The sequence below is a fragment of the Galendromus occidentalis genome, unplaced genomic scaffold (genome assembly GCF_000255335.2).
Source record: "Galendromus occidentalis unplaced genomic scaffold, Mocc_1.1 scf7180000077497, whole genome shotgun sequence".
Taxonomy (NCBI): Eukaryota; Metazoa; Arthropoda; class Arachnida; order Mesostigmata; family Phytoseiidae; genus Galendromus; species Galendromus occidentalis.
In genome coordinates, this window is record NW_003805485.1 from 661,341 (window position 1) to 684,880 (window position 23,540).

Here is a 23,540-nt window from a genome sequence, read left to right on the forward strand (position 1 = left end):
GGACGGCGCCCTTCTTCGTATAGTCAGTGGACCCGAGCTTCCGATGATCTGAACTGAGACCGGAGCTCGCTCAAGAAGAGGGAGCAGCTGTGGCACTATCAGGATCAGAACACGCATTCTCGTGACATGGCCCGGGAAGATCGCTCCGTCCCCCTGCCGACTGTCCGTTGCAAGCCGATCAGTTGATTCCGTGCTCCACAAACAATCGAGAGTGTTCCCCCGGCCGTGTCACGACTGCTTGTCTCACACGTATGTGACAGGAGCCGACGGTGGTCTGGTTGAGCTTTCCGAAGGCTTTCCAGCTAAATGAACTTTACAGACTTCCAGATGAGATGCTCGTCCTGGAGAACGCGTCCATTGTCTTCGCGTTCGCAGTCTGCGCATCATCCGCGCAGAAATTGAATGGTCTGTCACCCAGAATTTTTCCGAGGGGGGAGAAGCCTCCGATTCGGATCCCGATATGACCCTGAGACTCGGCCTGTTCCAGATGCTCCTCAGTTCCTCCGTCGGATGACGAATTTCGAGGTCATCACAGCCGGTAACGATCTCAACTTGAATTGTACGGCGTCGAACGCAAAATCGTACACCTGGAAGAAAATCGATAGGACGACGGGGCGCTCGACGGTCAGTGAATCGGTTTTGACAGCCGTATGGTGACTGCACAGATACCGGTCTCGGGGGGAGCAGTAGATACTGTTTCAATACCCTGAAGAGTCAAGCAGAATTTTTAAACTCTCCTTCCAATCCAGAGTTTCCCAAGTATGCGCGGCCCTTTGTTCAGACTATCGAATTTGTCTCAAGGGATGCAGGGCGACTACGAGTGCAAGGCCTATAACAATCATGGTTCTGTTTCTCATGTCTTCCAAGTCAACGTCACAGGTGATTATCCTTCGGTTCATGTCTTCAATCAAGAAGTGCCCCTCAATAAGTACAGAAAGGAGTTGTCTGATCTGTATCTTACTCGATGGGCATCTAGTCGGATTTTCGAACATTACAGACCTTCTAATCACCGGGCCGATAATCCTCGAAAACTACCTCAGAAATCAGACGATCCATCGCGGAGAGAACTTGAACTTGACATGTGAAGCGATATCCGGCGATACACCGTCCTTCATGTGGGTCCGAAACTTCGAAGATCACCAGGCGCAATTATCGGTGAGCATCCGGATATAACGTTTCCTAGCTCAATGGGATAAGAGAAGAGGCTCGTGAAAACTTCCCTGTTATTCATTCCAGAGCGGTCCTCATCTACTAGTGACAAACGTCAGCCTCGAAGATGAGGGCCTCTACACCTGCGTCGTTGGGAACTCTGTGGGAGTTTCGCGTCATACACTGTACGTCGAAGTGCTAGCGGACAACCGATCAGAACTCACGGTCAAAGGAAGTACTTCCCCAATCCTGGTGTATGGTGTGCTATTCTCGGTGGTGTCGCTGAGCATTCTCGTCGTCCTGGTCAGCAGGCGATCGAATGATTTCCGCAAGAAGCAGGAGGTCGAGATGCAGCTCCTTCAGCAGCAGGTCTGTGTCCTGAAGAAGAAGATCACCTTGAAGTACGACTGCGAGCGCCCCGACGCCAAGCGTTCGAGTTCGTTTGAATATTCTCCATGCTTCCCCCAAGTGACGATAACTCCCCAACCGACGTACGTTCCGGCTTCGGAATCTTCACTCAAATCTTCAATGTCTTTGTACGAACTTCCGCTCGACCCATTGTGGGAGTTCCCCCGAGACCGACTGCTGTTCAAGGAGCCGTTGGGTGAAGGAGCTTTCGGCCGGGTGGTCAAGGCCGAAGCCTTCGGAATCGGAGCTCCAGATACGAATTCCAGCTCGGTGGTGGCGGTCAAGATGCTGAAGGAGTCGCACTCTGATCTGGACATGATCGATCTTGTCTCCGAAATGGAGGTCATGAAAATCATCGGGAAACACATCAACATCATCAACCTTCTCGGATGTTGCACCCAAGATGGTCCCTTGTACGTTATCGTGGAATACGCCTCAGATGGGAATCTTCGAGACCACCTTCGGAGACAACGTCTGACGCCGGACTATCTGGAACCGATCGACGGTCAGAGATTCGTCGGCAACCGGCTCCTGTCGCTCGGGGATCTGATGTCGTACGCGTTTCAGGTGGCGAGGGGCATGGAGTATCTTGCGTCGAGGAAATGCATCCATCGAGACCTCGCCGCCCGGAACGTCCTCGTAGTAGACAACCGAATCTGCAAGATCGCTGATTTTGGACTAGCCAGAGATCTTCACGATTACGGCTATTATCGTAAGACTACTAATGGTCGTCTGCCGGTCAAGTGGATGGCTCCTGAAGCACTTTTCGATCAGGTCTACACTTCGATGAGTGATGTGTGAGCATCGATTTGCACTTTATTTTGTATGCCGGAGGCTCATCTCCATCATGTATAATAATGTGCAACGATTTTTCAGCCCTGTAAGTTAGAAAGACCTCCTCCCCACGAAGGAGGCGGTCGATCTGTCGCCCTGACCGAGACGCCAGAAGCACCCAGGCAAATGAGCTTTTTTCGTAACAGGTGGTCGTTCGGTATTCTGCTTTGGGAAATCATGACTCTGGGTGGGACGCCCTATCCTTCACTCGCGCACATCGAGAAACTCTTCGACTTTCTTAAAGCTGGACATCGGATGGAAAGACCGGATCACTGTGCAGACGAATTGTGCGTTCGCCAGATGTTTCTGTTTCAAATACTGTCAATGCTCCGAAGACCCTCGTTCACTTCATGGCGGCATGAGATTTTTCGAATACGTGTCTAATTGTTGATGTGTTTGATGAGAATTTGATGGAGTTATTCGATCAGTATCAGCCTTTGCTGAGGGCGTTCGACAAATGAGAAAGCCTGAAGTCTGCGGATTCTCACCAATTGAATTCACGTCACAGGTATGAGGTGATGCTGGATTGCTGGCACGACAATCCATGCATGAGACCTTCGTTCCCTCTGCTGGTACAACGACTGGACGCTCTCTTGAGGGACAACTGCAGTGACATAGACTACTTAGAACTCAGTTTATCCAGAGACGCTCTACACACGGGGACCGTCCCGAACCGGGACCTCCGGACGGGATTCGCCCCGGATCGCGTAAACCCCGCATCGTCAACATTCGCATTCGAGCAACGCGAATACTTCATGAAGATACCTTGAACACTCACCGAGCGAATCAGAAGTGACGCGTACCAAACGCGATGACCAGCGAACAACGACTCTCGTAACGAGAGTTGATCGGAAGTCGGACAAGGGATGGATAGGTCCTGGTGCCCAATGCTCGCAGGATCGCGGACCGTCGACCTGCTCCGAGGAAATAAACGAATGATTATTATTTATTGAGCGATTGAGTTCTTGACTTCCTGGTGGGACATACTTCATACGTGATGTGATGACTGCTGACTGAGGTACGATTCTCCAATACCTTGACAATCTGAGAGCGCATCGCAATCAGCCCATCAGGTACTTCCGAAGCTGAGTCTGAGGGGGATCTGCAGTATTTGTAGAAGACGAGGCGAAAATTCTCGATCATGAATGCTACGGGACCGACAGCTCGAATTTGAGGCGAAGCCCCTCCCGATGTAAATGAAGTCTCGGGTTGGGAAGATCCAGTCGACCGATTCCACGTACAGGTGCGGCGTTTGGGGCGAATCCTAGGGAGCGATTCAGAGCTCCTCGATGTTTTCAAATCAAAGTGTTCATCGAGGGACACCCGTAGGGACGAAGTTCGTAACTCACGCCTTCTGAGACGGCGACGCTCCTGTGTAGAGACAATGATACTCGCTGAGAGAATACCTATGGTCGGGTTACGAGTTATGAGCAGGCGATACTTCGTTCCGAAGCGAGTATACGCGAAAGTTCTTCGCATTTTAACGGCATATATAATGGTTTTCGGAAGTTTTCCAACGAAAGCTCAAAATACTCGTAAAATAGATTCTTCAGGGTCTCACCTCTCAATTGAGGCACAAAGACAGCCGAAAATTGATGGGTTAATATGCACGCTGTCTTCGCAATGACCGTTGTCCACACAGCCGGCAGCGAATCGCTCGCTTTTCGAAACCATCAATTGGTACACTGTTGGTCCTGCCGCTTATCATTCGGGAACACTGTTTCCCTTCTCGATCGAGCTTTCAACGAAAGCGCCGAACAGCTCGGAACTTTTAGCCGAGAACATTCAGTTTGGCTCGAACTCAACGAGAGACACAACGCGACCGGTATCGCGGAAAAACCAAAAGCTCCTTTAAGAGAATAGTCAACTACTTCGATCTATGCGATCCTGGCTAGGAAACTTCTTAAATTCCTTATCATTCCCGCATGCCGCAACTCGGCTCCGCCGAAAGGGAGCTGCTGTTCATCATTTCCGTCACAGGGGCTGAGCGATCGCCAGAGACGTAGGCTCGGAGGGACCGTGTCATCGGCGCATCACGCCGCTACCCCTCGCATCGACATCGAGCAGGCGCTCGTACTCCCGGGGGAATCTCCCTGGGGAGACTGCAGCTTCAGAATGAACGCGATAGGAGAAGCCAGTCAGCTGTGCCGGGTTTCCACCAATCAGGCATCCGGGACGGTACCCTGGGATGGCAGTCCCTCTCGGGGGCGATGGCGTTGAAACACATACCAACCGATCCCTCCTCCGACTTGAGACGCTCATTGCACCCTGGACGAGGCTGTCCGCCGCTTTTCACATGAAGTGACCCCGGATGATGTAAGGATCGACGGTCTCTTGCGTGACAATCGGTTCGTTGGTGAGCCTCGCGTGTGCGCTGGAAGAGAAGTTCTGTTCCCGACAAGCTTGAGCCGGCGAGCGTCCCGAGCCGACAAGGTACCGGAGCTGTCCTTTCCATACATATCGGCTTATATAAGGAAGATCCCAACTTCTTGCCTGGATTAGACTGAGAGGTGAGATCTAACTTAACTTAGAAATGATCCAGAGTGTTTTGGTGCTAATATTTATTTACACCAACGTACAGCGGAACCTGTTAGCTGAAAGACCGGCAATCTCATCAATCAACATTCAGTCGATAGCCGCCGCTCATCTGTGTAGTCGAACCGTTAGAGTCGATGAATCCGGAATACAAGCTCGCGATTTCTCCGCTTATCTAACGGAGGGTCTTGACCACAAGGAACGGTGGATACGTTGTATCGACGTCTTCCCGTCTCAGTATGCGATCGTGCCAAAATAATATTTAATATCGTCCTCTTGTGTGTATTTCGTCAACTATAGAGGATCATAATTGTCAGAACTCGTGACGACTGATTGCTGAATCACTCCCTCCGGAACAGACGAGCCGAACAAGAGCAGCCCAATCGCAGGCGGAAACACGGAACTATATCCCCACGGTTTTAAGGTACATCAGTTTTGATTCCGTTTCCCCTCGTATTTAGGGACATAGACTTGGTATTGCTCGGATTTTATTTCGTCAGAAAAATATGCCACTGACGAAGGAGCCCCTCAAATAAACGTAAGATATACAGCGTTTCTCTCCGTCTTACATCAAATATCAGACCATGGATGAATGAATTTTCTTACGGGGGAAGTACTCTACGTAAATCATCCGTTGAGGCGGTCAGTTCAGCGCGGGTCTAATGAAATTATTTCGAAGCCACCCAAGCTGAGGTCAGAGGGAATCGTGCAGGATAACGAGAAAAAAGACAACTTATCTACAACAATGTTCGATTTACAGGTCAAATCTAATTCAGCATCGCTTCAGGTTGCGACCCATTGTTCTGGCTGTTTTGAGCTTCACCATTATTTGGCGTGTTGTTTAAGCTCTTGAAGTACTTCTGACAAGCGCGTCTCTCCCGCTCTTTGTACATGGTCATCTCCCCGCGACAAGCCTTGAGCTCCGCAATAATGGAATGATTTGTCGGTTCGAGTTGCTGAGCCACCAGCAGATCCGCCTGTAAGAGAGTTTATGTTAGGAGCAGTTCACCAACTCACGCGCCGCGCGATATCTCCCTCAGAGGGAGAGGCCACAATATGTAATTGGTTATAATTATATCATGAGCTTAAATTATGCTTGAGGCAATAATTATTCTACCATAATTATTATTATAGGTTCAAGTTATTTTATGAGCAATAATTACGGGAAGGGCAATGATTATATTCTAGGTTCTAGGCCATGATCAGATGATTGTGTATGCATTTTCCCTCATTTCATCTATATCATCAGATGACCCTCTCGCAGAGAAAAATCCTTACCACTGCTCGTTCGTATTCGCGTTTTCCGTGGTAGGCTTGACCTCTCCGGTAGAGAGCCTTGACGTGGTTCGGCACACAGTCCAGAGCTTCATTACAATTCTCCAGAGCCTCGTCGTATAGTTGGAGCTTAATTTTGCAAGCCGCCGAGTTCAAGAGATTGTGGATGACAGCGTGGGTGACTTCGAGCTCCTCCTTGGGACTGAGATCATGATTCGACGATTGAGCATCTTCTTGGAACTTCATCAAGTACCTGAGCGCCTTCTTATACTTCGAATTGGCCTTAGTATAGCGCTCGCTCTTGTAATAGAAATTGCCAACGATGCGAACGCGCTCCGCCACGTGGATCACGTCCTGGGGAGGGAAATTCCAATTCGAACTGATTGTCTTACGTCAATATTGGCGTCACTACTAGGGGAATACCGGCGCTGGCGGACTCCCGGAATGAGATCCGAGAACCAACCTGGAGGGATGTGAAGTTGATGAACGTCGGTGGACAGTCCTCTGGGAAGGGTGGGAACACGTCGTCTCCGTAAGAGTCCTCGGGTCCGAGCGGCATTCCACACTCATACAAACCGCAGTCGTCAACGACGACGTCCTCGGTGGGTGCGTCGTTGTGAGTGGTGACTATGCATTCGACTTGGGTGATCACGCCCATGCCTCTCACTACTCGTCCGAAAACCGTACTCTTGCCGTCGAGGTGAGTGCAGTTCGGTACCGTGGTGATATAAAATTGACTTCCGCTCGATTCGGCATCGTGACTCGCCATCCCGAGAAGGCCGGCTGAGGTATGCTGTAATGCGGAAGAAATTCAGATGGATGGCACGATATCCGGGTCGGATTGATCCTTCATCGGGGCGACATTCCGCTCTCCCTGAGAATGGCGACTCACCGATTTGAAAGGACCTTCCTTCGGGAAGAACTTCCCATAGATCGTTTCGCTGCCGGTTCCATCGTTGTTCTCCACGTCGCCGCCTTGGATGGCGAATCGGGGCACAACTTTGAATATTCGAGTACCCTGCGGAGGAATTCAAAGACCGTCCCGAGTGAAAGCGGACCTGGAGCTAGACGTATCGAAACCCGAGGTTGGATATTTGAATGAATCGTGACGTTTCTCACCTTGTAAGAGATCTGTTGCCCGTTCGAGCCGCGGCCTTCGCCAGTCGCGAGAGCGAGGAAATTCCGGACTGTGTTGGGGAACTCCTCCTGATAAAGCTCAAGAACCACCCTCCCAACTGCAAAAAGAAGAAAGAAAAGATTGAGGCGAAACCCTGTGATTCCTTCGCAGCATGGCCTCGTCTTTCTCATGTCGGCGGGTGATTCCAGGTAATCATTCCAGCGAGAGGTGGAAACCGATTCGACATCGACATTCAGAGGTTAGGTCCGAGCCTTGTCTCGTCCGTAAGAGGCTCGGGTTGGGACATCCCGCGAATCACCTCGGCTCCCCTTGACATTCAGATATCGCAACTCAGATAAACATGTCCCCCGACGACCAAAAATTTTCGAATCTTGCGGGGGAATCTCCGTTTGGGTCATTCGCTCCGCTGAAGCGCCCGGAAATGACGCTAGAACTCCCCGAGTGATCATCCATGAATCATGATTAACTCTCGAGTATCGCGGTCAAATGGATCATTGATCATGGGGCCTGGAAATGATTAACTCAAGGTGAGAAACGAGGGAATTGTCTTAGCCTACCAAATCATGTGAACGAAGCGGAGCTGCAAAGTTTCGGAGCCTCGACATCGGGACTCCCAGGTGGAATTTTCGTGGAGAGCCCTCGATGATGACCTCCTCTGGTGGAGCTTCAAGAATAGCGCCCAAGATAATCGCCTCCGGCCCAGGGAAGATCGACGCGAGTAACGATTCGATGTAAATACACGCCCGGGAGTCCGAGCAGTGAGGCAGACGCGCTCGACTTCTGCATTCGATGAGAATGGCGGAAGGAGCGTGCCCTGAGCCCTGAACCGCTAGTTTCCAGCTGCATCGGCAAGATTGGGGCTCCAAGGGACTTTCTCAGACATCCTTAAAGCACGTGTCGAGCTTTCATCGCCGCTTGATCATCGAGCGGGCTCCACAACTTCAGAGTCGCATGAGGAAAATTTTCGCGGAAACAAGACCGTATGCTTCAGATGAGTTCTTTGTCGCCAACTTCGAGAGATACCGCAAAGTGAAGGCTCACTTCGTGGGTCGATCCCACTCTCGGAAAGCAAACCTGTCCCCGTACAGAGGCTTATCCATTAGGCGATGAGATATGTCGATGCTCCGAACGAGGCAGATCTGACTGATAAGATTCGATGACCAGCGCCCTCAGTACTGATTTGGTGCACTTCCCGAAGCTACGAACGCTCATCCGGAGAGAATTCCCAGGAATGGGAATCCTGGCTCGGGGCGGACCAAAGAGATTCCGTTGACGAGCTCGTGCACCGTCACAAATGAAGTCCGATTCAGGAATCGCCTCCGTAGGCCGTCAGGTGATACCATCGATAGAGTAATGCCCCTCTGAATCCTCCACGGGAAGCACAGTTTTTCGTGACGATCCATCGCAGGGACATTTGAGCTTCTCCAGCTCAGGTACAATACATAAACATAGTCTCCTTAGATGGATGATTTCTTCTTCCAATCTCATTCCTTCGAAGCCTGTCGCCGGCTTCCGTAGATGACTCTCCCGCTCGAATATAGATTGGGATCGGAACCCCCCGCGGATAAGTTCGGTAACTGATTCGTAAGTCTCCCAGTCTGATTGGGACAAACTAACGACAGACGCGTGCCGTCTGTGGGTTACGAGACCTTGTCATCGATGTCATGAGCTGCCTCCACACGAGGTTTTTCCGTCTTTGTTCTGCTTGCTCATAGAGCCTAGTAACCGATGCGGTCCCAAGCTGCAATTCAATTCTAGGACATCCAGGGCTATGGCTATGACACAGCTTCGCCCTGACCTAGAGATCTGAACCGTCGAACCGACTCAGACTGCCTGAACCGCCCTGTCGGTCACACACAGTGAAAGTCAGTAAACAAACTTTACTGACAAGCTCCCTCGAATACGCGATTGGAAAACAATGTTAATCGGAATCCCGTTCCGGTTTCGAGTTATGACGTTACGCTAAGCACCGATCTGCCTCAGAGGGCTTGAGCACATACACGAGCGTGTAAAGTGACAAGCCTAGCACCCTCAGCAGATGAGGAGGATACTCCGGGAGTAGCTCGGGTCGACTCTTCCTACTTCTGGAAATACATGGCTACTGACGCGGAATTATTGAATCTCGGATGTCTGAATCATTATACAGCGATTCGTCCGCCGATTTCGACAGTATTTGTCTACCGTGCTCTTCGATAGTAAAATGGCTTCTTCTCTCGAACTGCGTGAGCGTATAGGTAGGAACGTCCCTTCCTCCGAAAGGGCTACAGCCATATTCTGTGAGTAAGGTGTTTTTCACACGCAAGGTGTCGGTGAAATGCGATGATGATCTTGAAATTGGGAATCACGAATACATCTTCCTTGCTGGACCTCCACCAGACTTCAGGTCACACGGCCGGAAGGGGTTCGAAGCCTTCGTCACCATAGGAAACTCGGAACCTTCTTCAAAGCTCTCCGACTTCGCTCACTATGTAGAGCGGTGCCAGCGTCGTGAACTGGTGAGCTTTTCGAAGGAGTAGGTAACTGAATTCTGACCGTTTCGAACTCCGTGTCTGGCCGGGTCGCGGGCACCGATCTATTCATGGACTTCTTCGAGAAGTCCATGCCTTTAGTAATTCTCGTTGTCAATGTCCTTGATGTCGTTGGTGGTAGCGGAAAAGACCCGGCAGGCCATCGTCCTCTTGGAAGGGTGGAAACGTGAGTTGTTTTCGCTATTTGTGAAGTGTTCTGCTAAATTTAACTACATTTAAAATAATTCGGAGAAATATCGGCGTCGGTCACGCTCCGGATAGATGAGTCACTTATGGAACCTCAGCTATTTTCATGAAAGGATCGAGTTCCGGGGTCGGAGTTTTCCGCTTCGATATTGTTTCGGCAAACGGACGGTCAGCTACAGACTCCATGGGTTTCATCGATCATGACCATGCGGAACTGTCGGCCACGCTCAGTGTTGCGAGATTGGAACTTTTCACCTCTAGGAAGAGTCAGACGTCTCGACGTTCCGCTTAAATCCGAACTACTCGTTCAAGGTTTCTCGCTTGCTCCCGGCTGGTTCCTCGCCGTTTCCGCGGCGATTATCCCCATTGTTGCTCTTGTATTCATCCATCCAGAGACGCGCATTCGCTCGGAGTAACGACCGGCTATCAATGAGCGATCCATGCTCGACGCGCTTCATCGCCTTTTCCTCCGTTGAAAAAAAAGCTATCTCTACATATCTCAACAAAATTGATCGGAAGCCGAACGCAACAAGCTTGATCTGTGGTAGGTGGGGAAGAGGACCCCCGGTTCCTTATTCGTTGGGACAAAAAAATCCCAGCGAACAGCCAACCTTCCTAGGTTTCCATTCGTGCCCTCAGTGCGAGCCTCCGAATCCCCAGGGACCGCGACAGCGAGCTCCTTCTCGCAAAGTCCTCTGCTCGAATCGCAATCTCGGTTCCTGAGCACCGGAGGAGTACACTGACAGGACGATGTTGAATATAGTTCCGATGCGCTCTGTGAGGCGAACCTCGAATGCTCGCGGATCAATCGGTTTCCAATCGGACGACCGACACTCCCACTGCATATACATGACTTATTCATGATCACACATCGAAAATCACTCACTCTGTTCTTCGCCGATCCGAATGTCGAGGAAAACCATGGGGTTTTCTGCAGGAGCGGCCATCCCGGCCAAGGAGCAACACTGACTGAGTACGATTCGCGCGAAGGTTCCCTATCGATCTCCGGGTGAAACTCGGGGCTTCTTGCCTGTTCTCCGACCTAGCAGGTACTTTTCATGGACTCTCCAATGGGCGAAGCCGTCGTCCCTGCCGCAGCGGCGCCGCTGATTCCAGCGAGCGGCGCTCTTCCAATCACGGGAACTTCGGTTCTGCTTCCGAGCAAGGAAACAGCGGTACGCGCTGTGAAGTATCAGGGAGACCACTTCCTGCTAACGATAGAGGGCTCGTAGGATAGATCAGGAGTCGGACGTCGCCAGAAGTCTCGCCCGGACAATGGACCGCTGAGTTTTTCCACAAACAATTCCACAACAACAGGATACTGGAGCCACCGACGACTGGTGTGACGACGACTGTCGTTCTCGCACGAGAACTCGACAACGGCTCCGAAACACAACAGGAGCCCACGGGGGCACTCTCGAACCTGCTCTGGCGTGCCTCCTTGGTGGCTACAGAGAAAACACGAATACACAGAACGAAATCTTGTGTCCGTCGTCACCCCGACAGTCGACCAGCCGATTCGGCAGCAGCCGCAGTAGCGAAAGCAGCCGTGTGGGAACCGCGAGCTGATGTTGTCTGCTCAGAGCGAGTGTTGTGGAGATGGCTTACGCCGCCGCTGGAATTCGAATCCGCGACCAGCTGATCGTATTCGACGACGGTCTCGATAGAAAGACAATGCGTATCCTGCGACATTCCCACCCGAATAACTGGGTTCCGAGCGCGTTTCGATGATCTGAGGGATCATCGAGCACTCGATCGAGGCGGGGCCTGCCAGCGAGAGTCTCCCCAACCGCATCGCCGGCATGTGGAAAACCAGCGGGTATCCTCTGAATATCTCCAGCATCGCAGCGGATGACATTTTCATAGGTTGGAAAGACTTTCTGGCAGTCAGTAACAATAAAGTGAGCAACTTGAGAACAGGTTAGACCTCATCTCCTCCACATTCGAAGAATATTTCTAAATAAATACAATGAGCGCTTGCATTACAATATTAAGCCTTATGAAGGATCCCACCCGATCGATCGGGTTCCTTGAAAAGGCTCCGTGGACGACGGCGACTGTCTCAACTTCCAGGAAAAGTCGTATCCGACGACACGGCTGCCGTCGATGACTGCAGCCTGTCCCGAGACCATTTTGCGATCGTCAGGAGAGGAAAGTGCCGCATTCATGGTCTCTACGATGGCTTCGAGCACGAGATCGAAAATTTGGATGGCGTCCTGCAAATATCCATGATGGCTCAAGATCGATTGGCTCTGCGAACAGCCACCCATGTGCTCATATACGACTACAAGAACTGTACATCAAAGTCTTGGGAACTGCGATGCTCGCGAATAGCGGCGGGTCTCGGGCATCTTGTCGCACTTTCGACAGAGGGAAAAGTGTTCGTGTACGGTGACGGTTCCCGGGGCCAACGAGGTTCGGGTGATCTTTCGGCCGATGAAGAACTCCGTCCTTTGGCTCACCTTGAAGATTTAGATATCACGCATGTGTCAGCTGGGGGATGGCACTCGGCTGCTATCTCCGATCGAGGATATCTTTACCAATGGGGCTGGAATCAGCACGGGCAATGCGGTGGACCGAGGGGCGATTCGAGAAATGTTGTGGGGCTGCCCGAGTTGAGGGATGTTGGAATCAGACTTAGGGACGTTCGGTGTGGTTCGCGGCACACGGTGGTTCTCACGGATGATGGAAGACTTCTCTCGTGGGGATGGGATGATTTCGGGCAATGCTCGAAAATCGATAGAACGTGCTGTTCTGGTTCGAGTAAGGGCAAAACTTTGGAAGCAGGCTTCTGGACGACTGCCTATAAGCTCTGTGAGGTCTGCCGCGGAAGTTGAGGGAGCTTCGATCGAGATCTCGACTCGAAGCACGGCGAAGATTCAGGCCTTATCTTTCTCAACGTTGCGGAAGCGGGAGCTTCCCGCAGAGTCCGACTGATTTTACTGGAATAAATGTTTTTCGCTCGGAGGTTCGCGACCCCTCATTTCATTTAAGGCGAAGGGACAAATTTCCTCCTGAGAATTTCCTGACTCTCGCTCTGGAGGTGGAGACCAGGTCGTCGGTGTCCCCTCCGAACCTCTCCCGTTACTCTCGTTCCCGTCAGTTTATACAAATTCCTTTACCAACGGCTAGAAACAGACAATGGGGACACGCTACCTCTGCTACAGCCGCTCGGAACTTGTGGAAAAAGCGTAGACACCGTCGTGTGAGTGACCCTGGGGCTCCCACCGATTCGTAGAAAGGAACTTGGGAATCTATTTCCGATTCACTCTTTGTCTTTCGATCAAAATAGTAAAGAGCTCCGCGCCGGAGAGAAGCCGAAATCCTTTTCGAACGAAGCAAATTTCATCCCCAGCCTCCGACACTTTCTACGACTCTACGAGGTCCCGATTCCTGGATCAACACTCAGCAGAGCCTCGGGAGTTCAAAGCTTTTGTTCGTTATTTTCCATGGACGACCTCTGAGGATCAAGTATCCTTCTTTACCCGCAGATGGGGCGTCGATATAATCGGGAGAACTCAAGATGAGATACGGTTGGCGACTAATGATCGTAATTTCGCCACCACGGGACGGCAAATTGTAGCTTGACTCAAATCGCCGATGGTTGGGGAACTGAACACCTAAAAAGGAGGAATGTCCGCTCTCGCGATGCAAGGCTTTTCTGCGCTCTCGCTGACGCCCGAGCTCTGCCGGACTACTTCCTGGAACTTTCGAACATTGATTCTCGCCGGGTTCGTAGAGATCTATGGAAATGCCCGCCAGACGACAGTCAACAGGGTTTGAGGTTCATGGAACAACGACCTACGGTCACGAGCAGGCGCTGAAGAGTCTTAGTCGAAGGTCCGCGATCGGCAAAGCAACGAGCCAGTCGGTCCCTCGGTCTGAGAGGCAAAGAGTCAGAGGCACTGGTGTCGTCGCACCGCTGACGGGAGTGGTAAACACGAGGGCATTGACCGGCTCGCGCGGGCAGTGAGGCTGCCGTTGCGGAAATTTCAGTCATCTCACTCGTCGTCGAAATACTGACGGTCGGTCGGGTGGACTCACTCACGCGCTCGTTCACCGAGCTGAGCTGTCGAATCGCTCTCTCCGCTCTGCACATCACGGACGCCATTAAATGCGCTACCAAAAACGTTCACTGCAACAGAACTACGGACACTGTAAAGACGGATAGGGTTGAAGTCCGCAGCGCGTTCCGCAACATCGCACACTCATTCATTCGCTCGATGGCTTCCTTTCCGTATATCGGCGCGGCTCATGAGAGGCTAGCCCATACGTGTCCGAGGAATCCGTTGTCAACCACGGATCAGCTGTCACGAGGAGAGAAAGATGTCCTCGCAGAGATCTTCCGCGAACGTTCAAAGATTGTCTCCATCAGAATTCACTTCATTCCACTTCGGAGCACTCTCTGCGTAGGCTTCGATGCTCGTGCTCGTTCTATCAAGGCAAACGAGGAACCCTGAGTTCGGCAGACTCCGACTCTCATTAACTCCTATGGATTGGAACTTCCATTCCATTGTCTTGTTCTGAGAGCATGAACTCATAGAGGGCGGGCGTCGCTCTGACTCGCTCATCTAGCGGGAGAACATCTGGAACGTCAGACCGTCAGTCCGTGCCTGGAACGGTCCATTGAGTTACCCGTCAGGCTTTCCGGGACTCCCCCTCATGCTCCTCAATTTATGGTCGAACCCCCGACCTTCCCGTGTCTCTATACTCTTTGCGTTGATCTTTCGGAAAGTGACCTATCAGAAAAACGCCCTCGATCCGGAATCGCTCGTATTGCGCGGGAACAATCGAATACTTCGGTAAGGTCAAGCTCAACCTGCCGCATGCGCGATCCGAAACCTCTCCTCGGTGATTGCCGGGCACGAATATCATCATTACCGAAGTGTTGGGAAAGATTTTCCCGGGATTCACCTGGAGCTGCGGTAGGGTATAGGGTCTGCGAATCGAGTCTCCAACTTACTCGTGGCGCGGATCAGCTGTTGAAAAGGGGCCGCACCTATCGATCACCGAACTCGTACTCTTTATTCGAGCATTCTCTGCGATTGGGAGCATCAGGAAAACGGCTAAGGCCCGACGCACTGAGCGGTACCTATAGAAAACCGACGGAATGTCTGATTTTCCGGGGGCAATGGTGGTAATGGCGGCGCTTCATAAAACTAATAGGAGGTGGCCTGTGTTTCACAGCATGACATCTCTGTTTACAGATGGCTGAACCCTATGAAGGTCTCCGGACGGAGACCCAACACAAACTAGGGACACAATTTTTACAATTACAGGGCACGAGCATCTTCAAACTTGGAACTTTGGTTCGAGCTGGGGCGGAGAAAAAACTTCAAGCATCTTTCGATGCCTTCCCATCATATTGTTCTCGATAATTTATCGGATGCTGATCTCGTCGCCGTTTCTTCAGCTGAACCTTGCGGAGGTCCACCATCAAATCTCGCGCCTGGTAGAGCCATTGTCCAATCTGTGAAGAGAGATCGTCAACTCGACTTCCGAGATACAAAACTACCGAATGTTCTGGAGCCAGAAATTCTGATCGCAGTAAACACTCGGATACCTCGGGAATTCCTCTCTCGTGATAACTGACTGAGGTCAGGCTTCACTCACCATGAAGAGGCAATTGAGGAGCAGCGGTACCGAAAACACGGTCGAGATGAAGAATCCGTTGGAATCAAAGTACTGGTATTTGCTGAACCTGGAAATTTCTTCCGTCAGACTCACAATCTAACCCAAAATCATTCATCTCATCCCCTTGCGTAATTAAAATTTGAAATCGATTCGACTTTCAGCGGCAGATCCTCTCTAAAAGGAGGATTCATGGTCAGATGTGTTAGGGGGAATCCGCCGAAGGGAAGCAGGGACCTCAGATCTCGATACTATAAAGTAAGTAGCTTGAATACAGTGGAACGGAATGCTCACTTGTTCCAATTCAGAGCCGCCCATTCGTTCACGGTCGCAGAGAAATAAACGAGAGCGAGCATTATGCTGAAGAGAATCATCTGAACATTGTTCCTTGATCTTGTGGTCTGTAATCAAAGAACATAGAAATATTCAACCGCTCCTCCAATGCTCCGCGGCACAGACGCGGAATTCCGCAGTCGATGATCGGTCCGCGTTAAACTGGTCTTGCAAAGTCGGAGAGTCGTTTTTGATCTCGTGTGAAATTGTGAGATATGAAGCGTTTCTAGGGCAGCAGCTCACCACAGACAAGAATAGCATGGTACAGTGGAAGGCCACAAGTCCTATGATCCAAGGCTCTCGGAAATCGACCTGAAATTGATTCACGCCATGAGCGACTACGCGAGCAGTTCCTGGTGTGACCTATTCCCTTTCGGATTGTTTCGACCCAGAGGGTCTCTCGGCTATCAGAACGTCACACGAATGATCTCAGAGGAAACGTCCGAAAGGCTGGGAAAACATTTCCCCCCCGGACAGAGAAAGCTCTTCCAGAGGGAACCAACTTAGCACTGAAGGATGAGAGACATTCTCCTCTGCGTGATCAGTCTGTTCTCCCTAGGATACCAACCTTGCTAATGATGAGGCCCATAGAGAACTCAGTCGGAACAACCTCCTCGAAGTGAGGATCCTCAAAATGCTCCCGAGCTGCCATGTTTGACCCGTCTGAATAGAGGAAAGCGGTTATCTACGGTCCGTGGATCGCGAAGGAGACCGTCAGGAGAAGCTGCATATCTCACAATTCCGGTACGACGATCCAAAAACCCGTCAGAGACTTAGAGCCGTCTATTCTTCAATCTTATTCTCCGGATGTACACCTACGGATACCGAATTCCCGCACAGCTATTGACTCGGTGAAGCGGCACACTATGTTCACTCCGATGCCTGATCTGGAGAATCGGATATGTCAGAGCGCGAGATCGCCGATCGTAAGATGATGCTCGACACTTCCGGACATCGACGCTGCGAGAGCTTTCAGATCTTCCTGCTCGGACAGATCGCGACCACACTACACGTACACCAGGAAACTTCGATCCGAATTCGATTTCGCTCCATCGATCCCATCAGCATGGAAAAATGAGCAGGCTCGAGGGTCTTCCTCGATGCCGAATCGCTAGAGTGGGGAGTTGCTATCCGGTATCCGAAGCACAGAGTCGGTATAATTACCTTTACCGTGCCGCTCCTCGACCGAAGACTCCCGTCACCTCAGACGCCGTCTTCCGATGACTAGACTCACGGAAGTTCTATACGTCTCTCGGAGGAATCTGTCAAAACATTGAATGAGAACTCTGCGCGCAAATGCCGACACTGCTGCAAATCGAGACGCTCAATTCAGGCCGCCGAGCTTGATCGGCACGATTCATCAGCTGGCCGAGCAACGCGCAGCCTGGCGCAGAACGGAATGAGCGGTTGTAAACAATAAAAACTCACTCGACGAAGCCGAGAGTCGATTCAATGTACCGCCTTGGACTGGCCGAAACAATTTTCACCGAACAACCAAGAAAGGAACGGCGGCGCAGACGGAAGCTTCTTGAAGGGCTCGATGCTTCTCAAGTCTTCATTTCCGAAAGTGATCACCAGAATGAATTTGATTTTGACAGACATTCGAACTTGGCGCGCTCTGTCCTTCGCAGAAAGAACACCGTGTTCTTTTCCTCAGCTTCGATCCGCGAGGATGACGGATGTGACTATCCTCGTGCGTCGCTCCAGTCGACCGGGTGATCCGGAGTCTGATAGATGTTTCCGTTATCCATTCGATCCGCTTGACAGTCCCCGAGAATGTTCGTTTGTAATTTTTTTTGAAATTTCCCGCCAAACGCTCCGCACCCTCGGAGCGCTCTCGGATCGCCACTATCGCTCCAAGAACAGGTTTTCCACCTCTTCACTCCCAGTCTCTGATTCGTCACAAGTCGCGGGGGAATCGTTTCGCATCACGGTCCACTCCCGACTCCCATCTCAGGATCTTTCAGTATGCCCGGAGCCTTCGAGGAGGGGGCGAGGGGGCTTTAGCAAGTGATGTCATCATCAACAGCAGTTCAGTCAGTCGTGCTGCGGACAGACAGCTGGTTCTGAGGGAATGGTGGTGCTGTTTTAGAACAGATTGAACAGTTATCATGGAAGACCCGTATCCTACGTGCAAGGAGTAAGTTTTGCCGAAAGTACGTTGCGCGACGCTCGAGCGTGCCCACTATCACGCTTTCTAAGCTCTCTCAGGTTAGGCTCGATCGCGTTGTTACTGCAAGAGCTTCTCGCATGCTATTATTTACATTTTGAAGCCTGCTCTGAGCCTTTTGACATTTGTGTATTTGCCTGGCCGTCGCTTGCTAAGTAGACTTGGCTTCCGAATCATCGAGAGGGGCGATCACGACTGCTCGGATCCGCGTAATTCCTCGATTGGGGTGAACAAAAAGGCCCAGCAATTCTTTATAGATCAGATATCTGTCGCTTGAAAGTCATCGACGGCACTTCCTTCCGACCTGTGAGTTCTTCGGTCGAGATGGGACGATCTTCGTTGTGGGTTGTGGGCGACGATTCTTGGGGGAGAATTCCCGAAATTTTCCGGGAACTTCCTGAGACAACCTTGACAGCTGTATTCCATCGATCCTTACCGTCCGTGATCGCTCGCTTCCGCAGACTTCGATGCTCCCAACGGTGGTGTCTTGTCAAGCCATTATGGCGAGTCAGGTTGCAAAACTCGGAGTCTTTCCGCTCCGGTCACGCTGACAACCGATTGCGAAGATTGCAATGGTTGTTGATGAAAATTCCCAATCTTCTCCGCATGATTTTATAAATTATCAATCATCATCATCAGACGATGTTCGCAGTTTATCGTGAAGCAATCGGTGCGTTTTTCGTAGTCGCTTCGGTGTAGGCTTCGGGAGCGGTTACGATCCGAAGCAAGGCAGACTGTAAATGAGGCGTCCATCAAAGATTTGAGCCGCTAGCGAGCTTCACGTTTGGTGCCTTGAGAACCGCGGGGGCTCCAATCACTGAAAGCTCAGCTTTCAGAATGGGGAGCTTTTTTTTCTGGACCGCTCTCTTGATGCGCCTGAGTAAGTGGTAGTCCGCGCTGCCCGGTGGATGTTTTTGTTTATGGACACCATTCCTCAACTTCCCCGAATCCCTCGATTATTCCGCAAACACCTGCCGAGCTGAAGTCGGATGAGCTTCCACGATGATTACGCTCTGCTGCTATCCGAGTCGATTCCATGTGAACCCCTATAACGCTTCCTCCTCTCTCATCTTTACTCTTAACCTATTGCTTCAGGGACATTAGCCGCGCCTTGGAAAAGAGCCGTCTCCTTTACAGCCAATGGTCTCAGCTTAAGCTGCAGAGCAGATCGAAGGTATATTACTTGTTTCCGGAATCCGTAGTTCGGATAGCAAATAGATGATTTCGAGAGTACATAAAACCTGCTATCCGTTTCCTCTGCTTCACTCCGTATCTGTCCCTTTGGACGAAGCATTCATACATCTCGCAATGATTCTTCTTCGATCGATTTCTCGGAATCTGATTCTATGATCGAATTCATCCTCGGGGGGAACGCATGCGCTCGTGGTAGAAACCACAATCGTTCCGGTCTACTCCCGTGGAATTGTTTCATGACACAATAATCTTGCTACCAACAGGAAGAGGTGGAGTGGACTTCTAACGAACTCCGGAACGCGCTGAGGTGAGTCAGAACTTCTTATCGATCGCCGATGTGTCTTCAGAGTTCAGCAAGCTATCATTCAGGACTCCTGGAATTTGATTCTCCGACAGATCGATCGATTGGGACGTGGAGGACCTCGAAGAGACCGTATCGAATCTTGAGAAAAATATACGCCGATATAGACTGACATCCGAGGAGGTCCTCGCGCGGAAGGAATTTATCGGAGCCGTGAAGAATGAGGTACACATTTAAGGGTCATCCTTTCAATCGCAATCTGAGTCATATCGACGTTGTTTGAGTCAGTTGCATCTACTCCGGAATATTGCAGGTTTATCAGATGAAAGAAGCTGTTATGGGACCAGACAATCAGAAGAAACCAAAGAAAAAACCACCAGGAATGGTACGTATCAGTTCCGAATTTCCGGGAAGATTCCCTGGGAATTTCTCGCATTCCCGGCGAGTGCACCCTCACGAAAAGCCTTCTCAGTCGGTATTCAATCCGACGGGGCTTGGATCGAAATTCCCGGGAGATCTCGATCCCGCATCATATGTCTTCAATAGGAGTTGCTCTTGGCAGGATCTTTTCGGGAGAGGCGCTGGTGCGGGCTACACATCGCTCCGGAACGAAGAATCTCCGGAACACCGAGTTATGGCGGGGCGTGCGTCTCAAATCCAGCGTGGCCTCATGAATCAGCAGGAACACGAGTTAGATCAGATACACACCACAGTCGGTACATTGAAGGTGAGACATTCGGTCCACGACCTTTCGCTCGGAGCGTAATAAGGTGTGCGGTCAGCTGATTTCAATGGTCTCCCGTCGACGACGACGCGTCGTCACGGCTGCTTCGTTCCTCTGAGTGACGGCTGATCGCGCTCCCCGCAGGTGATGTCGAAACAGATCAACTCTGAATTGGACGAACAGAACATGATGCTCGACGACCTCGGCAACGACATAGAATCAACGCAGAATAAAGTCGATGTAGCGCTGAAAAAAATGGCGAAGGTAGGTGGAGCGCTTTTTGAGTGTGATTTTGAGAGCGATAGCCCCCAAAACAAATAATTCTTCTCGAGCCTTTCCCTGCCGATGCCACGAGGAGTGCGTCACTCTTCGAGCGTTTCGCTTTTTTCCCGCCACGAACGACGAACGTTTCCATTCTCAAAAAACTTGCCCCTCTGAGCATCAGGGTGTCACAGGCATTTGCGGATTCTGGAATGGTCACGCTCAACATCGATATTGTACTCCGCAGGTCCTGAACATGTCCAACGATCGGCGTCAGTGGTTCGCGATAATTCTGTTGACGTGTATTCTGATCTTCGTCATAACGCTACTCATCGTCCTGTAGGAAGTGAGAGAGGGAGAAGATGATCCTCAGGAGAGTGCGGCCGTTGCAACCTGATTATACTCGGAAGCAAACTCGTTGACATCTCTCACCGTGATCGATAGCCAATGATTTATTGTGTAACTTCGATAGTTCGATTTTTTCATTTTCCCTCCAGAGTTTATCGACCACTTTTAATAGAACACCCCTGAACAAACGCGAACACCACGCGGACACTTTTTATAGCGTATCCCATAGTTCACCCTTCTGTGTTGCACCAAAGATATTCATTCCGGGTGGGGCGGGAGAATCCAGAACCGGGCCTCCCGGGACCTTCCAGCCCTGAGCTTTCGGGCTCGCTGTAGCTTGCGTAATGAATTTTTCACTCAGCTAGATCCTGAGCGTTCTTCCCAAGTGTTTTGTCGAGAGTGAGACTTTTTGCTATACAATCTTGCGACTGCGCCGTGATCCTGCGAATGTTGCTCGCAGCTCAAGCACTGGTTGAAGAACACCACGGCATGAGATTCAATCTGCTGAGATTTTCTTACCCTTCTCTTCATTGTTTTTCGAAGACGCCTCTCTGATGCTTGGCGCCGCTCACTTTGGATTCGAATATGTCTCGTATTTTGAGCCTTCTGACGAAGCAACCGCGGTTGTGAGTAGGAGTAGACCGGAGTAGCCGTAGAAAAATTGGCATATGGCCTGAACAGCGCGATTCCAGATAATGCGTCGTTTCGAATTATTTCTACATTTTCACTGAAGGATAGTAGGCGTCGCCTGGAAAATCTCCTCTGGTGTTGCTGTCCTCCTATTATCGTCTTTCCGTGAATCTCGCTGACGATCCTTAGTCATTGCTCTGGGAATTTGAGTCGCCGATCCGTGGGGATCGAAACTCGCCATCTCCCAATTTATGCTTCGTCCGAGGCCTCTGTTGAATTCCTCCGAAGGGTATTTCTCAATGTGAACCAATCTCTCCCGCGGGAGCATAGCACATTACAACGATACTTGGATTTCTCATGATACATTTGTTGCATTCCGAAGCCGAGAAAACTCTGTTCTTATGCAGATAAGGGGGTTATACTCGGAACGAGTGACTCGCCTCCCTGGAGAAGAGATGCTACAATAAAGTCGAAATATATTGAACTTTATGGAATCATGGTTCTCATTCCTCCGCCGGCAATCCCTCTAATTGGAGGGCATACCCCACGATAATCCAGCCTTCGCTTTGGGTGAGCGTCGATTGGAGCATCCCCTCCAAATTCAATCAGATTGGAAAACACCGAAATATTCTCGAGCACAGTCATATCATCATTAACTGCCGTTGGCACGAGAGGCGAAACACACCTTTCGTGCGAAATTCGACGCTGAATTTATTCACACTTTCCTCTGTTCTGCGCGCTCGAACGAGTCATGTAAACAGTCGATGTGGTACAAGAATCGATGTTCACTAAATCAACGGAATTAAGGTAGATACAGCTTTCATACAACGCGAGAGCCCCCTCGAGCGGCGCATCGTTCACGAGGAGTACTCCACAAGGTCATTTGCTCCACACTGACTCCCACTCTCCGGTCCACTTCTGATCCTCCGAACAGCACAAAGGAGGTTTTTGGATTTTTTCCGGGAACGGGATATGCGGCCTCTGCAGCGTCTATGAGCGGGAACTCACCGGACTCGTGACGTCGTACGAACTTTCGTCACCGCCCGCCCCCGAGACACCTCGCGTTTGAGGTAAAGTTTGATGCTCGACTCCTTCAGATGAAACTCCATGATCCTCCACTTCCCTGTTAGAGATCGGATTCTTTTCGCCGTCTTCTTGCTCCCCACCGTCGTCACTCTCTGCTCCTTCCTCGCTGAAGATCTGATATCCTTTACGCGGAGAGTTTCCGCGGAAACATTCTCAGAACAATCTTGATCCCCTTCAATTCTTCGAGTCATGTCTCTACACTCGAAGTTCATTCTCACGAAACGAGGCGTTTCGTCCACGTTGAAGAACTCTGCGTTGTCCACCTCACGATTCATCGGGCTGGAAATTACGTCTGGACGGAACGGGTTCTCGTAGAAGAACAGCTCGCTCTTCTCCAGACTGACGAGGGAATCTTCTTCCATCGAATCGAGTGGATTACCCTCAGAATGTTGCGAATCCGCTATCGTGAAAACCGCTCGGAGTTCCTCGTCATCAAGGAGGGCGGAAATCTCCGACATGAGACTGGAATTCTCGATCCAGTCGGTTTCGAACGACGATTGTGAATCGATCTGGGATTCTACGCTAACGTCACCAAGTCGACAAACGCATCTCGTTCCAACGATGGATATATCGCCTCCTGCGGTGGCACTCGTGGGAAAGACGGCGGTGGAATAGGACCCTCCGCAACGCTCACATTTGAACAGTGACTCAGGACCCCACAATGGGTTGCAAAGACCTTCGATCGGCGATCCGTCTGGAGAGATGATAGGGGTGTCTTGAGAGAGTGAGGTTCCATCGCTGTTCTCGACGTCCTCGGGTCGACGTTGCGGAAGAAAGTCGACTTGCATTCTTAGCGCACGAGCGATAAA

The 23,540-nt window shown here is 50.9% G+C and overlaps 5 protein-coding genes across 5 annotated transcripts; 3 read left to right on the forward strand and 2 right to left on the reverse strand.

Moving 5' to 3' along the window:
* Window positions 1–332: 332 nt before the first annotated feature.
* LOC114828397 (fibroblast growth factor receptor 1-like) lies at window positions 333–3,161 on the forward strand. Its single transcript, XM_029112373.1, has 7 exons — window positions 333–405; window positions 488–624; window positions 750–879; window positions 998–1,155; window positions 1,237–2,354; window positions 2,538–2,678; window positions 2,900–3,161. The coding sequence occupies exons 1-7, from the start codon at window positions 333–335 to the stop codon at window positions 3,159–3,161; spliced, it is 2,019 nt and encodes a 672-aa protein (XP_028968206.1).
* A 1,838-nt stretch (window positions 3,162–4,999) lies between these two features.
* LOC100897269 (peptidyl-prolyl cis-trans isomerase D) lies at window positions 5,000–11,537 on the reverse strand. Its single transcript, XM_003746446.2, has 7 exons — window positions 11,477–11,537; window positions 10,940–11,261; window positions 7,321–7,436; window positions 7,094–7,219; window positions 6,665–6,994; window positions 6,205–6,555; window positions 5,000–5,903 (listed from the first exon to the last, which is right to left on the reverse strand). The coding sequence occupies exons 2-7, from the start codon at window positions 10,998–11,000 to the stop codon at window positions 5,694–5,696; spliced, it is 1,194 nt and encodes a 397-aa protein (XP_003746494.1). The 5' UTR covers window positions 11,001–11,261; window positions 11,477–11,537; the 3' UTR covers window positions 5,000–5,693.
* A 186-nt stretch (window positions 11,538–11,723) lies between these two features.
* LOC114828403 (RCC1 domain-containing protein 1) lies at window positions 11,724–12,935 on the forward strand. The gene is made up of 2 exons (XM_029112406.1): window positions 11,724–11,973; window positions 12,127–12,935. Exons 1-2 carry the CDS (start codon window positions 11,856–11,858, stop codon window positions 12,888–12,890), a joined length of 882 nt encoding a protein of 293 aa, XP_028968239.1. The 5' UTR covers window positions 11,724–11,855; the 3' UTR covers window positions 12,891–12,935.
* Window positions 12,936–15,059: 2,124 nt separating this feature from the next.
* On the reverse strand, window positions 15,060–17,513 carry Tmem18 (transmembrane protein 18). The gene is made up of 7 exons (XM_003746448.2): window positions 17,446–17,513; window positions 17,182–17,279; window positions 16,586–16,680; window positions 16,261–16,329; window positions 15,979–16,085; window positions 15,667–15,754; window positions 15,060–15,523 (listed from the first exon to the last, which is right to left on the reverse strand). Exons 3-7 carry the CDS (start codon window positions 16,667–16,669, stop codon window positions 15,389–15,391), a joined length of 483 nt encoding a protein of 160 aa, XP_003746496.1. The 5' UTR covers window positions 16,670–16,680; window positions 17,182–17,279; window positions 17,446–17,513; the 3' UTR covers window positions 15,060–15,388.
* A 371-nt stretch (window positions 17,514–17,884) lies between these two features.
* Syx6 (Syntaxin 6) lies at window positions 17,885–21,029 on the forward strand. Its single transcript, XM_003746447.2, has 8 exons — window positions 17,885–18,157; window positions 19,283–19,361; window positions 19,645–19,688; window positions 19,778–19,907; window positions 19,996–20,067; window positions 20,245–20,409; window positions 20,551–20,670; window positions 20,915–21,029. Exons 1-8 carry the CDS (start codon window positions 18,129–18,131, stop codon window positions 21,008–21,010), a joined length of 735 nt encoding a protein of 244 aa, XP_003746495.1. The 5' UTR covers window positions 17,885–18,128; the 3' UTR covers window positions 21,011–21,029.
* The last annotated feature ends 2,511 nt before the right edge of the window (window positions 21,030–23,540 follow it).

What these genes read in the sequence shown, in the direction of transcription:
- Syx6 (XM_003746447.2), top strand. Translation starts at nt 18,129, where the DNA reads ATGGAAGACCCGTATCCTACGTGCAAGGA. An exon ending in AGCTGCAGAGCAGATCGAAG is followed by an intron (nt 19,362 to 19,644) that starts GTATATTACTTG and finishes TGCTACCAACAG; the next exon opens with GAAGAGGTGGAGTGGACTTC. An exon ending in TCGGAGCCGTGAAGAATGAG is followed by an intron (nt 19,908 to 19,995) that starts GTACACATTTAA and finishes GGAATATTGCAG; the next exon opens with GTTTATCAGATGAAAGAAGC.
- LOC100897269 (XM_003746446.2), bottom strand. Translation starts at nt 11,000, where the DNA reads ATGGCCGCTCCTGCAGAAAACCCCATGGTTTTCCTCGACATTCGGATC. An exon ending in TCGGATCGGCGAAGAACAGA is followed by an intron (nt 7,437 to 10,939) that starts GTGAGTGATTTT and finishes TTCTTTTTGCAG; the next exon opens with TTGGGAGGGTGGTTCTTGAG. An exon ending in AGGAAGGTCCTTTCAAATCG is followed by an intron (nt 6,995 to 7,093) that starts GTGAGTCGCCAT and finishes TCCGCATTACAG; the next exon opens with CATACCTCAGCCGGCCTTCT.
- LOC114828397 (XM_029112373.1), top strand. Translation starts at nt 333, where the DNA reads ATGCTCGTCCTGGAGAACGCGTCCATTGTCTTCGCGTTCGCAGTCTGC. An exon ending in CTTCCAAGTCAACGTCACAG is followed by an intron (nt 880 to 997) that starts GTGATTATCCTT and finishes CGAACATTACAG; the next exon opens with ACCTTCTAATCACCGGGCCG. An exon ending in GATCACTGTGCAGACGAATT is followed by an intron (nt 2,679 to 2,899) that starts GTGCGTTCGCCA and finishes TTCACGTCACAG; the next exon opens with GTATGAGGTGATGCTGGATT.
- Tmem18 (XM_003746448.2), bottom strand. Translation starts at nt 16,669, where the DNA reads ATGGCAGCTCGGGAGCATTTTGAGGATCCTCACTTCGAGGAGGTTGTT. An exon ending in GCGGCTCTGAATTGGAACAA is followed by an intron (nt 15,755 to 15,978) that starts GTGAGCATTCCG and finishes AGAAATTTCCAG; the next exon opens with GTTCAGCAAATACCAGTACT. An exon ending in TCCTCAATTGCCTCTTCATG is followed by an intron (nt 15,524 to 15,666) that starts GTGAGTGAAGCC and finishes CTCTCTTCACAG; the next exon opens with ATTGGACAATGGCTCTACCA.
- LOC114828403 (XM_029112406.1), top strand. Translation starts at nt 11,856, where the DNA reads ATGTGGAAAACCAGCGGGTATCCTCTGAATATCTCCAGCATCGCAGCG. An exon ending in AGTGAGCAACTTGAGAACAG is followed by an intron (nt 11,974 to 12,126) that starts GTTAGACCTCAT and finishes CTCAACTTCCAG; the next exon opens with GAAAAGTCGTATCCGACGAC.